This window comes from Ursus americanus, chromosome 31 (assembly GCF_024610735.1).
Source record: "Ursus americanus isolate L20-20 chromosome 31, mUrsAme1.1.p, whole genome shotgun sequence".
In the NCBI taxonomy this organism is placed as follows: domain Eukaryota; kingdom Metazoa; phylum Chordata; class Mammalia; order Carnivora; family Ursidae; genus Ursus; species Ursus americanus.
The window spans coordinates 13,320,145-13,335,158 of NC_142157.1; the positions used below are offsets into that span (position 1 = coordinate 13,320,145).

The 15,014-nt window shown below is 41.2% G+C and overlaps 1 protein-coding gene across 1 annotated transcript in view; it reads left to right on the top strand.

Moving 5' to 3' along the window:
- Window positions 1–15,014, top strand: part of MYO3A (myosin IIIA) — a 232,053-nt gene that overhangs the window by 187,763 nt on the left and 29,276 nt on the right. The window contains exons 29-31 of the mRNA XM_045775374.2: window positions 37–160; window positions 4,188–5,091; window positions 6,974–7,118. Coding sequence (XP_045631330.2) covers window positions 37–160; window positions 4,188–5,091; window positions 6,974–7,118 — 1,173 coding nt within the window. The remainder of the gene's footprint in view (window positions 1–36; window positions 161–4,187; window positions 5,092–6,973; window positions 7,119–15,014) is intronic.

Here is a 15,014-nt window from a genome sequence, read left to right on the forward strand (position 1 = left end):
TCTGATTAACACTACTCCGGACCTTATGTGTTTCAGCTGCAAGAGGACATCTAGTCAGGAAACAAAGAAAAGCAATTGTTAACATGAAAAACACAGCAGTAACAACGATTCAGACCCATGATCAGGAATTTGACTACAGGAAAAACTTTGAAAATAAAAGGTATAATGATGTTCATTCTTCTACCATTTTGACATTATGCATTTTTTCAAATCTGTAAAGTCAAAATAAAGTTCACAGTCCTTCTTGCACCAATCAGATTCCTAATGCTAATCCATTAAATGTCAGTGAACACCCAGTGGCCACTCTTGCGTTCTTTATCCTGTTTGGGAGTTCACTGGAGTTTCACACTGATGACCATCCTTTCCTTCCACAGTTTTTTTCTTCCTAGACTTCTGCCAGATTGCTCTCTACATTTCTGCTCCTGATTCTGAGTATCTTTTGCTAATTGCTCCTCTTCTCCCCTTATTTAAATCCTCCTTCACATCTAAATATCATCATTTCTGGGCTCTCTCATTCATTCTCACGGCCTTAATAACCAATATGCCATCAACTCCTAAGCCATAATCCAGTCTTCAGAACATGGCACTTTGCCCTTTCTTCTCTCGACCCTCCATATCTGTATTTCTAAGTGCATATTAACAGATCCACCTGAATTTATTCATACAGAAGGCTTTATGCTCAGCTTACACATAGATAAATAAGACAAAACCCTGGTCCAAAAAATTACTCACAAAATCATGGGAAGGAAATATAACCAATATATACATGATTCTAGAAACACAAGTTAACTCTGCTATAAAAATATGCAAAGGGCGAGGTAGGGACATGGAGGATCTTGGTAGGGATTACGGGAAGGGATGTAAGTATGTGGATTTTGCCTCATTGATAAAGCTTGAATTGATCAAAAGATGAATAAGTTGTATCTCTTTATAAGCGATAAAGATCATTCCAGCCCCAATCCCAGGACTCTTGTCTTTTTTTTTTCCCCCCAAATTTATTGGGATTGAATTGACATAGAACACTGGGTCAGTTTAAGGTGTACAGCATGTGATTTGATACATGTATATATTGTGAAGTAATTACCACAGTTAAGTTAGTCAACATTTCCCTCACCTCAGTAATTACAACTGTGTGTGTGGTAAGAACATTTAAGAACACCTCCCTTATCAACTTTCAAGTCTATAATACAGTATCATTAACATTCACCATGCTGTATATTAGATCCCAAGAACTGATTCATCTTTTTAAAAACTTCAGCTTCATTGAGGTATTTACATATAAAATTGTAAGATATTTAAAGTGTGCATCATGATGATTTGATATCCATATACATTGTAAAAGGATTTTCTTTTCTTTGGTTTTTTGGTGAGAACATTTAAGTTGTACTCCCTTAGCAAAATTCAATTCTACAGAACAGTGTATACTCCCATATTTTAGCATGGGATCCTCAGACCTGCTCTTCGTGTAGCTGGAAGGTGGGATCCTTACCAACATATCCCTGTTTCCCCCACCTCACCCTTTCACAGCCACAACTCTCTGTTTCTGTGAGTTTGATTTTTTCTCTTCTTTTTCAGATTCCACACATAAGTGATACCATGCAGTATTTTTCTTCCTCTGTCTGGTTTATTTCATCCGTGCTATCACGAATGGCAGGATTTCCTTCTTTCTTGCGGCTGAGTAATACTCCATTGTATACGTAAACCATACCTTCTTTACCTGTTCATCCATTAATGGACATGTAGGTTATTTCCATCTCTTGGCTATTGTGAGAAATACAGCAATGAACATGGAAGTGCGGAGATCTCTTCAAGATAATTGTTTTGTTTCCTTTGGATATACAACCAGAAGTAGGATTGCTGGTAGTACTATTCAGTTTTTTGAGGAACCTGCATATTGTTTTCCATAATGACACCAATTTACATTCCCACCAACACACAACATTCTCACTGCATAAGGATTCCTCTTTTCTTCACATCTTCACCAATACTTGTTTTCTCTTGTCTTTTGTTATAATAGCCATCCTAACAGGTGTGAGGTGATATCTCGTCATGGTTTTGATTTGCATTTTCCTGGATGATTAGTAATGTGGAGCCCCTTTTCATGTACCTGTTGGTGTATCTGCGTATCTTATTTGAAAATTGCTCAGATCCTCTGCCCATTTTGAAATCAGGTTGTTGTTGTTGTTGTTTGCTATAGAGTTGTATGAGTTCTTTTTTATATTTTGAATATTAACCTTTTATCAGATATATGAGTTGCAAATATTTTCTCCCATTCAGGAAGTTGCCTTTTCATTTTATTGATGGTTTCCTCTGCAGCACAGAAGCTTTTTCATTTTATGTGGTCCCACTTGTTTATTTTTGCTTTTGTTGCCTTGCTTTTCATATCAAATCCCAAAAAACAAACAAACAAAACCATTGCCAAGATCAAAGTTAAGGAGCTTACCACCTACATTTTCTTCTAGGAGTTTTATGATTTCAGGTCTTATATTCAAGTCTTTAATCCATTTTGAGTTGATTTTTGTGGTAGTGTAAGATAGGAATCCAGTTTCATTATTTTGCATGTGGCTGTCTAATTTCCCAATATCATTTACTACATAGACTATCCTACCCTCATTGTATGTTCTCAGCTCTTTTGTCACAAACTAACTGACCATGAATGTGTGTGTTTATTTTGCGCTCTCTATTCTTTTCCATCAATCTATGAGTCTGTTTTTATGCCTATACCACACTGTTTTGATTACTATAGCTTTGTGATATAGTTTGCTTATCTTTTTCTCATTAATTGTATTCTGACTAGTATAGGCATTCTCTGGGGGTGTTATGAAAGTATTCAAAATACTAGCATAGCTGCTCATTGAAATGATGGGTTCTTGGTGCCCCACCTAGTTCTCTGTCCGGCAGAATAACAGAGATGCTACTATGCCTCCTGCATAAACCTAAAGACGCTCTCATAGGCCTAGGAAGTAGCTCGTGGAATTAGGAAATTTGAGTTCCAGTAATTTTTTTCCGAGTTCGACTTCAAGACAGGTCTTTCTGTACAAACGCATTGCAAAAGACCAAAACTCTCCCCTGGCTTTCCTGAGCCAAAATGAAATGTTTTGGCAACCCCCCCCCCCCCAGGTAGCGTGTCAGGGTATCAGGTTATGACCTTTTCACTGTACCTTAGCACCCTTTTCATGGCCCTATTGCTCTTGTGAGGGTTTTGTCCTCACCAAAAGAAAAACAAAAAACTGTAGAGCAGATGTTATCTTCAAGGTAAGGGAAAATCGTTCTGGAAGGATATTGGTAAAATAACAACTGTGCGGATGTGAGGGCGATCTGGCTGCGACATCTGTCACCCCATTGATCGCCAGGGTTGATTCGGCTGATCTGGCTGGCTAGGCGGGTGTCCCCTTCCTCCCTCACCGCTCCATGTGCGTCCCTCCCGAAGCTGCGCGCTCGGTCGAAGAGGACGACCTTCCCCGATAGAGGAGGACCGTTCTTCGGTCAAGGGTATACGAGTAGCTGCGCTCCCCTGCTAGAACCTCCAAACAAGCTCTCAAGGTCCATTTGTAGGAGAACGTAGGGTAGTCAAGCTTCCAAGACTCCAGACACATCCAAATGAGGCGCTGCACGTGGCAGTCTGCCTTTCTTTAAAAAAATAAAATAAAATAACAACTGTGCAATTTTAGTCAATGTATGATCATGAACTGTAGCAGGGACACTGCTTCCCTTTAATTCTGTACACTATTTCCTGTGATCAGCGGACTTTGAGCTTATGAAATACAGCACGTCAGCCCAGTGAACATACCCTGCTTGCTAGTCTCAAATTTAGATATATTTTCCACAACCTCTCCTCACTGTAGGTACTCCCTTTTGCAAAAGACATGTTTTGAAGTGATTCAATTCCTAGGCTTTTGATGCCTCGTTAAGTGACAACATGGTAGGATATTTCTCATCCTGAACTGAAACTGGGTTTATCATTATCTGAGCAGCGGCCCACTACTGCTGCCAGAGAGAACATTTGGGAAACACTTGATTAATGTGACTTGAGAAGTTTTTACTTTGAGGGGTTTTTTTTGTTTTTTTGTTTTTTTGTTTTTCCCCTTTACTCATCTCCCAACACCTTGTAGCATGTAGCTGTAGCCAGAAGAGGCAAATAACTCCAGCTTAGTCTCATATATTCAGATGCACTATGTTTTACACAGGGACTCTTCTGCGAAGAAACAGACAGAAAATGCAGTCGCTACTAATGAAACAGCCATTCCAGCTGCAAACAATACAGGAAGTACATCTGTAGTAAAGCCTTCTACTTTCAAAGCTGAAGACAAAGCCACTCTGGCCGTTGAAAATAACAACAGAGGATATCAAACTCAGAACAAAATGAATAAGATGTTTGGAGAAGAGACTATGCGTGAACCACATCTGGTGGGGGACCCTCGGGCAGAAGGACACCCCCAAAAAAAGTGTATGAAAGACCTGGAAGAGAACAGTAAGCTAAGGCAAGTGGAGAAGGAGAACACTGTGATCGAGAATTACTACCAGAGGTATGCAGAGGAAAGGAATTTTGAAGAATCCAAAGCAGCATATCTAGGAAGAAAGGCCATAGCAGAAAGGCCAAGCTACCCAAGACTTTGGTCAGTGGAGAATGAGACAAAGCAGCCTTCGTTTAAAAGAACATTGGAACCGAGCCTTAGCCAAAAGTCAGTCTATCAAAACGCAAATAGCAAGGAACAGGAAAAGAAGACATCGGTAGTCACCCAGAAGGCACCAACGTGTGGCCAGCAGAGAAGCCAGCTGAGGCCAGGGACGGTCCGAGAGAGGCAGGCTGAAGCAGCGGTCCGAGCCCCGGAAGAAGATAGAGCGGCAGTGTTCATTCAGAGCAAATACCGGGGCTATAAGAGGAGGCAGCAATTAAGGAAGGACAGGATGTCTTCTTTTAAAAATCAAAAGATTGTTGCGACACCAACCGAAGTAGCAAGAAATACTCAAGATCTGTATTCCTATCCCACAAAGCATGAGGAATCCTGTAATTTCAGGACTAAGAGTGACAACAACTCGAAAGCAGTCTTAGAGAAAGAAGCATGTGATATGGCCATCTTTTCAAAACAGGTATGTAAATAAACAGATTTATCGACTAGTGGAAATCTCTGGGAACTACACAGTAACTGAAGTAAACCTATTGTTCACTAATAACCGATACATTGTTTCATCTGTTTTTATGAAACAGCAAACCTCGTTCGTAATGTCTCAAGGGTTTTGCTATTCAGATAGGCATACTTTTTAAAACAATGTGCCATAAGAAATGATATATGATAGAAATCTTTTATAGTAAGGAGACTAGTAGTCCTCGGTTTGTACAGCTTACTAAAATGCTGGCATTTGACAATGCAAATTTTCATATCTGAGATCTTTCATTATAGATAAAAACAAAAAAACAAAAAAAGTTTTATAAATCCTCTGAAGTCTATGCTTTTTCTGCCCCAGAAAATCTACATGTTACGTCATGACAATGTGGAACCGTAAAGAAAATCCACAAGGAAAGATTCCCTGTTGGAAAATATATTGTGCCATAAATAGGCATGTTTCAGCTGTTTCTAGAAGGGGGCAGGTGGCTTTAGAGCTTCTCATAGGTGTGCATGGAACACTGATAAATTAGTACTCTGGAGGGAGACCGCAGCAAGCAGCTCCTGGAAATGTCGAGTCCAGATCTTGCTTTCTGTCTAGATGTTTGACCTTAAGAAAATCACTTTGTGTGTGGGCGCCTTTATTTTCTCTTATATAAAGTGAAGGATTTAAACTAGATGCCCTCTGAAATGCATAAGTTAATACGCATTACCAGAATAGTCAATAGCATATAAAATCATCAAAGAAATATCATTAGGGGCGCCTGGGTGGCTCAGTTGGTTAAACATCTGACTCTTGATCTCACCTCGGGTCTTGATCTCAGGGTTGTGAGATCGAGCTCTGCGTCAGGCTCGATGCTGGGCATGGAACCTACTTTTGAAGGAAGGAAGGAAGGAGGGAAGGAAGGAAAGAAGGCAGAAATCTCATCATGAGTTAGATCAAAGAGGGATTGCCTAATACTTGTGGGTCCCTAAACTCTGCTATTTGTCTCTGACAGTGGCTGAGTCCATGTGAAAGCACAGTAGCAGCAGCTCTCGGACACCTCTTTCATGTTAGGGGTATGGCCCGAGTATCTCCAACTTCTGGCTGTTCCTAGAGATCTTCCAGCCCCTTCCTGTTCTGTTTTTTTAAGCACATGGGAATAGAGAGTTTAATATACATATAGTCCTTCCTTTCCCTGGTGTACACGTTTTCTCACGCTAAAGCCCAGAGTGGGGATTCAAATCCTCATGTGCTATGCGTCAGAGACTTTGAGGAGATGCAGGATTACCAAGTCACCTCCCTAGAGCTGGCTAATAAAGCTGCAGTAGATTCAGTGCTCCACGGGGACGAAGCTAGAGGCAGAAAAGCAGGAATCCCACATGCAGCCCAGCCGGACAGCTGTGTTAACAGAGCCGGGAGGCAGGCCAGACGGAGGCAGAGGGGCCGGATGGAAAGAGGAACCGGAGGAGAGTGGCCCGAAGTCAGGCTGAAAACACTGGAAAGGAAAGGACGGAGTTAACACAATCCAAGGCAACAGAGGGGTCCTGCAGCCTAAATTGCTGCAGAGTGATAGGGACAGAAGCCAGGTGTCAGGAACCCCCGGAGGAGTAGATCAGGACAGAACGCTTCACGTAGCATGACACGTTTGGCAGTTTTAAATGGAAAATGTGAGATGTGCAAGTAGCACAAAGGGGGAGGAGGCTAGGTCAGGCAAGGACTTTTCCAGACCTTGGGTTTTCAGATCAGGATCTGGGTGGGTTCTGGAGAAGACGTCTGTGAGAGTCCCGGGGACTGTCAGTCAGGCATTCGAACCAGACCCGGGGTACCTATGGAGCCTTCTGAATTCTTTTGCTTGATTTAATCTGACACATGACCTTCTTTTTAGATATCAAAGTTATCTGAAGAATATTTCATTCTGCAGAAAAAACTGAATGAAATGATTTTGTCACAGCAACTGAAGCCTCTTTATCTGGGTGTCTATCCTCATAAGCCAATTAATAGACGAGTTTCTTCTCAGCAGTGCCTCTCAGGTAAAAATCAGTAGAGTTAGAGTTTTCCTGAAGGGAAAGGCAGTGCCAGACACTTTGTTTATTAGATTCTGACCTTTATTCTATGGCAGGTTTGAGGTAACTATGTTCTAACTGTTTTGGGGAGAACCTTCATTTCATTCCATTTCTCATATGAATATAAAAACTTTTCCAGAATGTTCCACACACTTCCTACTTTCTTTGACTCCATTCTCCTCTCTTTTCTTTCTTTTTTTCCCCTTTATTCCTTTATATACACTTTAACTAGAACTTGGCATATGGCACCAGAAGGGAATAGAAAGGGATAGAGTTTGGGGGAGTGGGGCAGGGTGCAGGTTTGATAAGAGGGAGCAAAAAGTAAAATACATCTATTGCTTTTGTCAATGTTTGCAACCTTAAGTAGAGTATGGAAGGCTCAAATCTCCTTTCAGATGTACAAACCCAAATGCATTATTACATTTTCTTCTGATCAACCTAAGTCACACTCTGCTCCCATTTCACCAAACTGGTAGGGGATTCAGACTCAGTATTTATCAGGCCTTCCCCTCTCCAAGACTGTGCAAAGGCCCTACGGCCTTATACACCCACCAAAGGATCAGGTCGAGTCTGAGGTCACTAGTTATTTGCCCTCACAGTTACTGTTGGGGCGCCCATCTCCTCGCTGTGCTGCTCCCATACCTGGAAACTGCAGGAGACACCTAGAAATGGTCAAGTTGGGAGTCTCACCTGGTCCACACATGCTCCGGGTAGCAATCCTTTCTGCAGCCTTATCACCCCCCCAGGGGCATCCACCGATGACCCTGCTGACCTCTGTCTGGAAGGATCTGTATTATCCCTCACTTTCTTGGAGGCCACACACACACACACACACACACACACACCATGTGGATACCTGTCTGGAAGGATCTGTATTATCCCTCACTTTCTTGGAGGCCTCACACACACACACACACACACACACACACACACACACACACACCATGTGGATACCTGTCTGGAAGGATCTGTATTATCCCTCACTTTCTTGGAGGCCTCACACACACACACACACACACACACACACACACACCATGTGGATACCTGTCTGGAAGGATCTGTATTATCCCTCACTTTCTTGGAGGCCACACACACACACACACACACACACACACACACACCCATGTGGATACCTGGCACCACCTCTACAATGAGTTTGGCTCTTGCCAAAGACAGGAAATGCTGCTCACCTCATGCAGCTTCTGTGAAAATCCCTTAGGCAGGAAAATACTAAGATGAGTCTGACTATTTGTCTGATAGGAGAGGAAGGGAAAATATCTTAATGTTTCGGTCAGTTATCCTGCCACATTATTTTCAAGTCAAAAGCTGTAGTGAAGCTATGGAAAAAAAAAAAAAAAGCAAGCTCTCTGGCCCTTTCTAGCCACTGCTCTCAGGCACTGGCCCAGAACCCCTTGCTGTTAAGAAGCAACTTAACAAGTCGGAGCCCAGATGCCCATTGGTTTGATGGCCACCTGTGACGTAAGCCCAGATGGCCTGCTGACAGAGGGGCAAGGCAGGGACTTCAGCTTCCCTCTTGGTTGTATGTGCAGCAGCCCTGGTGAGTGGAGGCCAGTGAGGTGCTGGTAGTGTCGGGGAAGCAAGGGAAGCCAGGCGGTGTTCCCTGTGTAAAATGCTCAGCCCTGTGCTTAAGGGGAAAGGAGGGGTGGGGCGGAGAGGTAGCTTCCTAGGGAAGGGGGAGATAGGGAGGGGGGAGAGGCTACTGATGTTTTGCTATGACTTATACTGTTAAACATCTCAGGGAGTCCGTATGTGTGTATGTTTAATAAAAATTGTACATATTTAAGGTGTACCACGTGAGGATTTTATATAAACACACACAGTGAAATGATTACTACAGTCAAGCTACTTAACATATCTTCTCGTCACATAGTTACCATTTGGTGTGTGTGTGTTGTGAGTGCCCAAAATGTATTCTCTTAGCAAATATCCAGTATTCCTTACAGTCTTATTAACTATAATCATCATGCTCTATATTAGATTTCTAGACTTATATATCCTACATAACTGCAACCATGTGCCCTATAACCAACATCTCCTCATTTCCCCGTGGCTGGTAACCACAGTTCTACTCTCTGCTTCCATGTATTTGATTTTTTTTAGATTCTACATATAAGCGACATCATGCATTTTTTTTCTTTCTGTGTTTCACGTTTTTCATTTAGCATGATGTTTTCCAGATTTATTCACGTTGTTTACAAATGACAAGATTCCCTTCTTTCTCATAGCTGAATAATACTCCAGTGTGTGTGTGTGTGTGTGTGTGTGTGTGTGTGTGTGTGCGCGCAAGCCGCATTTTCTTTATTCATCTGTTGACGGACACTTGGGTTGTTTTCACATCTTGGCTCTTGTGGTAATGCTGCAGTGAATGTGGGAGCACAGATAACTCTTTGAGGTACTGATTTCATTTGTTTTGGATATGTACTCAGAAGTGAGATTGCTGGATCATAGGGTAGTTCTATTTTTCATTTTTTAAGGAATCTCCATACTGTTTTCCATAATGGCTGCACCAGTTGGCATTCCCACCAACAGTGTTTAAGTGTTCCCTTTCTCCACATCTTTGTCACAGTTGTTCCTCTTGCCTTCTTGATAATATGCATCCTAACAGTTGAAGTGATATCTCATTGTGATTTTGATTCACATTTTCTGGATGATGAGTGATATTGAACACCTTTTCATATACTATTGGCCATTTGTATGTCTTTTTTGGATAAATGTCACTTCAGGTCACTTGTCAAATTTTAAATTGGCGTTGCTTGTTTTCTTGCTGTTGAGTTGTGTGAGTTCCTTATATATTTTGGATATTAACTCATCTGATATTCACTCTTTACCTGATAGATGGTTTGCAACTACTTTTTCCTATTCCATAAATTGCCTTTTTATTTTGTTGATGGTTTCCTTTGCTGAGCAGAAGTTTTTTTGATAGTTTCCTACACTTTGGGTGTCATATCTAAAAAAGTATTGCCAAAGCCAATGTCAAGGAGCTTTTTCCCTATGTTTTATTCTAGCATTTTTATGGTTTTAGGTTTTATGTTTAAGACTTTAATCCATTTTGAGGTTTTTTGTGTGATGTAAGATGAGTCCAGTTTCATTTTTTGCAGGTGGATATCCAGTTTCCCCAGCACCATTTGTTGAAGAGACTACCCTTTCGCCTTCGTGTCTTCTGGGTGTCCTTGTCAAAAATTAGTTAACCATACGTGCTTGGGTTCATTTCTGGGTTCTTTATTCTGTTCCACTGGTCTGGTGTCTGTAGGCCAATATCATGCTCTTTTGATTACTGGAACTTTACAACATAGCTTGAAATCAGGAATTATGATGTTTCCAAATCTGTTTTTCTTTCTCAAAATTCTTTGTCAGGGACTTTGAGGAGACCTAAAGCAGCAGAATATTACTAGAAAGTTGAATTAGTTCACTTTATTCTTTAATCTGATATATTTTTAAATGGACCTACAAAAAATACCAGAAATAAGTTTTTAGCTTATATAGAAAGGATTGTCATTCAGTGACATTTCTTTAACTCCAGGATTAGAGGGAGAGCATTTTTGTTCTCTGCACACGTAGGGAGGTTACATATTCTACTGGATTCCTTTAAGGCTAACTTGGCAAACATCTGAGTTGTTCTGTGTCCCAGAGAGTAGCAGGGGAAGAGCCTACAAGAGAGTGTGAAGTGGCCTAAAGACACAGAAGGATCTGGGTGGACCTGACAACCCAGAACCAAGGAGAAAGGGAGGACGTTGGCAGAAGTAGTAGATGCCAGTGACCGGAGACTAGATAGTAGTTACTCTCAGCAGGTGCTGAGGAAAATCTAAGAGTAGCCACAGAGCAGTGGACTAGTTTTGTTGATGTTGCAAAGGTGCAAAAGCCCCCCACCTGCACCCCCAACTTGGATGTGGCCCTGGGGAGAAAAGAGGAGGGTCAGAAACCTAAAATGACTTAATTTACTCTTAAAACACTAAGAAAATTGAAGGAGACTGGGTTTAACTCAGATTCATTATAATAAGGGAACCCTTGGGGCTCCTGGATGGCTCAGTGGGTTGAGTAGCCAACTTGTGATTTCGGCTCAGGTCATGATCTCATGGTTCCTGGGATCCAGCCCCGCATCAGCCCTGCGCTCAGCAGGGAGCCTGCTTGAGATTCTCTCTCTCTGCCCTTTTCCCCACTCACTGAACACCTGCACTCTCTCTCTCTCTCTCAAATAAATAAATAAATCTTTAAAAATGATAATGTAACTCTAGAAAATGGAAATGAGCACTAAGAGGTAAAAATTAAGTATAGTTTTAGGAAAATCAAATTGCATTTCTGTACATCTGAATTGTTGTACACCGAAAACTCAGCCCTGTGATAGACAACTGCTTTTTTGAAAGATCTTCCAATTGCATTGTAGGGATAGCATTTGATTGCACAAAGGATATGCATGGAAGGCCAGCAAGAGATGATGATGGTTTGGATGCAGTGGTGGCTGAGGAGGTGAACTGTTAGAAGCAAAGGTTAGTCGATAGAAGACCTACCAGCTAGGCAGGTGGATAAGTGCATGGCCACAGAAGTCACGAGAGCATTCAGAAGTCCACTTACCAGGAGAAGAGAAGAGAGCCTAGAGCAAGAACTCAGACACATGCAGATCAGGGAGAAAGGAACCAGCAAAGAGGAGCAACCAGAGAGGTGGGAAGAACACCGGGGAGCCCAGTACTCTAGAAGGCCCAGGAAGGTTTTTAGGGTGTTGTGTAGAATGATGCTGACAGAGAAAGTAAGAAAAGAATTATGAAATATCCACTGAATTTCCTATGTATTAACAATTACTTATTAAATTCCCCAGAGTTTTTTTTAATGTTAGAATAGATACAAATGGAAAGAAGATGGAAATAATCACTGTGCTACATTTTGGGAAATTTCACCCACAACATCTGCTAGGCTTTATCATTGGATATAGTCCATATTCATGTATTTTAATGATCTATGCAACTTTCTAAAAAAAAAGATTGAATAGTTTATGAACATTTACAGCAAATACAGTTTAAAGAATGCCAACTGAGGTCACAAATTGGGCCAGATATTGCTTTGTCAGTTGTCAATATTTAATCCCTGCAGTGGCTCTAGATCCATTATTGTAACTTTGGATGTGCTTTTCTTACCTCGGGACAGGCAAACTCCATTCCAAGCTTTAGACTCTGATTTTCCTTATAGAACAACCCAAGTATGCCAATCTCCTAGCCACATTTTAGCCAAGAATTCCCATAACCCATTCCCTATTCCTCCAGTTCTAGTGATTTTCCCAGATATCTTCCTACACCTACCGATACCACAAACTTCACACAGGTAGTCAGGTGCACAGTAGTTGGAGGGAGTAGATCAGTCAGCATTTACTTATCCTCAAAGTTATTTTGTAAAGTTACGTATCCTCAAAGTTTCGTCCTCTTCAAATAGTCTTGCAACCCAATGTGAGCAGAACTGTGTCATATACTATGCCATACTCATTTTTCTGTAACCCTAGCACACATTCATCACACAGTAGATGTTCAGTAACTGCTTATTAATTGACCAGGAAGCTGCTTAATTTCCTCCAAGAATTATGGTAGAACAAAGTATACTGTGGCCAGTGAAGATTTGAACCTATGGTTTTTGTAAAAACAAAAAATGTAGCATTACATTCTTTAAATGTTTATTGATTTTTATATATTATCTGATTTTAAACCCCTCCAGTCAAAAAAAAGAGAAGCTTCTTTAAAAAAAAAGTTTTATTTATGGGTTGCTTGGGTGGCTCAGTTGATTAAGATTCTGCCTTCGGCTCAGGTCATGATCCCAGGGTCCTGGAATCCAGTCCCGCGTTGGGCTTCTTGCTCAGGGGAGAGCCTGCTACTCCCTCTGCCTGCTGCTCCCCCTGCTTGTGCATGCACTCTGTCTCTCCCTGACAAATAAATAAAATCTTTAAAAAGATTTATTTATTTCAGAGAGCATGAGAGAGTGGGGGTGGGGGATGTGCAGAGGAAAAGAGAGAGAGAAACTCAAGTAGACTCTGTGCCGAGCGCAGAGCCTGGCTCCGATCTCTCGACCCTGAGACCACGACCCTGAGATCACGACCTGAGTCAAAACCAAGAGTCGGATGCTTAACTGACTATGCTACCCTGGCAGCTCCAGCAAAAAAGGTTCTTCTGATATACAGAAGTCCTGTCTCCTTAGATCATCAGAATTACTACGCGCCGAATCTGGCAGCCTGCAGTACAAGCAGCTGCTCCCACCTGTGGAGGCCGACTTACCTGATGCACTCTTAGCTTGGCTCAACAGTCCACCCCTGCAGTACTGACCTTCATGGCAAATCGTGCCTCCCCATGAAAAATTTCACTGGGCAAACCAAAATCAAGCTCATTTACAAGGAATTCCATCATTAAAATAAGCCTGAGAGTCCCCTGAAATTTTAATTCTCTTGTGATTCTCAAAAATCAGTAAGCTTCTCCAACTATTTGCTACACCAAACTCTGTTGTAAGACTCTGTAAGCTTTAGCTGGATTTTGTCAAATGGCCTGGGAGAACTTCTTACCTATGCTAAAGAAAGCCCTAGAAGGCATGGATAGTACATGAAGATAATTAAATTTTTCTTTTTTTTCTTTTTTTAAGATTTTATTGATTTATTTGAGAGAGCATGAGAGGAGGGGGAGGGGCAGAGGTAGAAGGTTAAATAGACTCCCCACTGAGCGAGGAACCGGATGTGGGGCTCGATCCTGGGACCCTGGGATCATAATATGACCCGAAGGCGGATGCTTAACCAACTGAGCCACCCAAGCGCCCCGATAATTAAATTTTTCAGCTTAATTTTAACAAGCTATAAGCTTATTCTGTAAGGTTTCTCTCTCTGTGAGACGTATTTTTTAATGTGCACAAGTGCCAAGGTAAAATAATGTCGAAATGAAGACTGAGCAGCTAGTTATGAAGTTTAAAAATAAGGTAAGTACATGAACTACTTATTTTATATCTTTGTTTTGATGACAGTTGTAATAAACTGAAACTGATTGACGCTAACTGCACTTACAGTTCTGTTGAGAGAAATGTAGTGCAGGATATGTATCCCCACAGCATAGCCGCGGGATCACGCATCCTAATACAGGCTGGTGTATTCATAACATTCAGACATTGCAACATTTCTCCCTGCATGGTGTTTTTGGGTGGGCGGTGTTTTTCTTCTTAATTATGGTACACCTGGCAATTTGTTTTGATCATTGTGAAGAGAAGAAAAAAGATTAATCTCAGGACAAATAAATTCTGCAAACGCAAAAGGATATTCTCTTTCTTTCCTTTTACAAAGAAGCTTTGACTATCCAACAGGCTGTAGTTTTCTAATGGGTTGCAAGGTTAACAAAGAAGGATGCTCTTGTAATTCTCATGTAATTTACATAATATCAACTGGAAATTCAACACTAGATCAAAGCAGTCCCTTGCTATGCACACATACAGTGGATATCATACAAATGCTTTTAGGTTGCTTTGAGAGTAAACGTTGGGGGGAAAAAATCACAGTTTTCCACTTATTTCTAAATTTTTATGGCATTTAGACTCATGCAATAACGCTTAATACTTTCAGTTATTATGATGCAGATTTGATCAGCTTTGTGTTTTAGGATTGCCTATCACCTTGCCATTGTGATGCTGGCCCCTAGAAATGCATTTTGCAAACTATCCAAGAATATATGTCCACCTGTATCTGTAAACATGCTTCCATTCATGTGAAAGCCAAGTAGATCAAGTAATGTTGGGTTATGTATCTTATAGAATAATTTTTTCATTAAGAGTAAAAAGTAAAGAGATTTCAGAAGTTATATTGCTTCCCACCCAATGCTTATCTTCCTGAGTGTATTT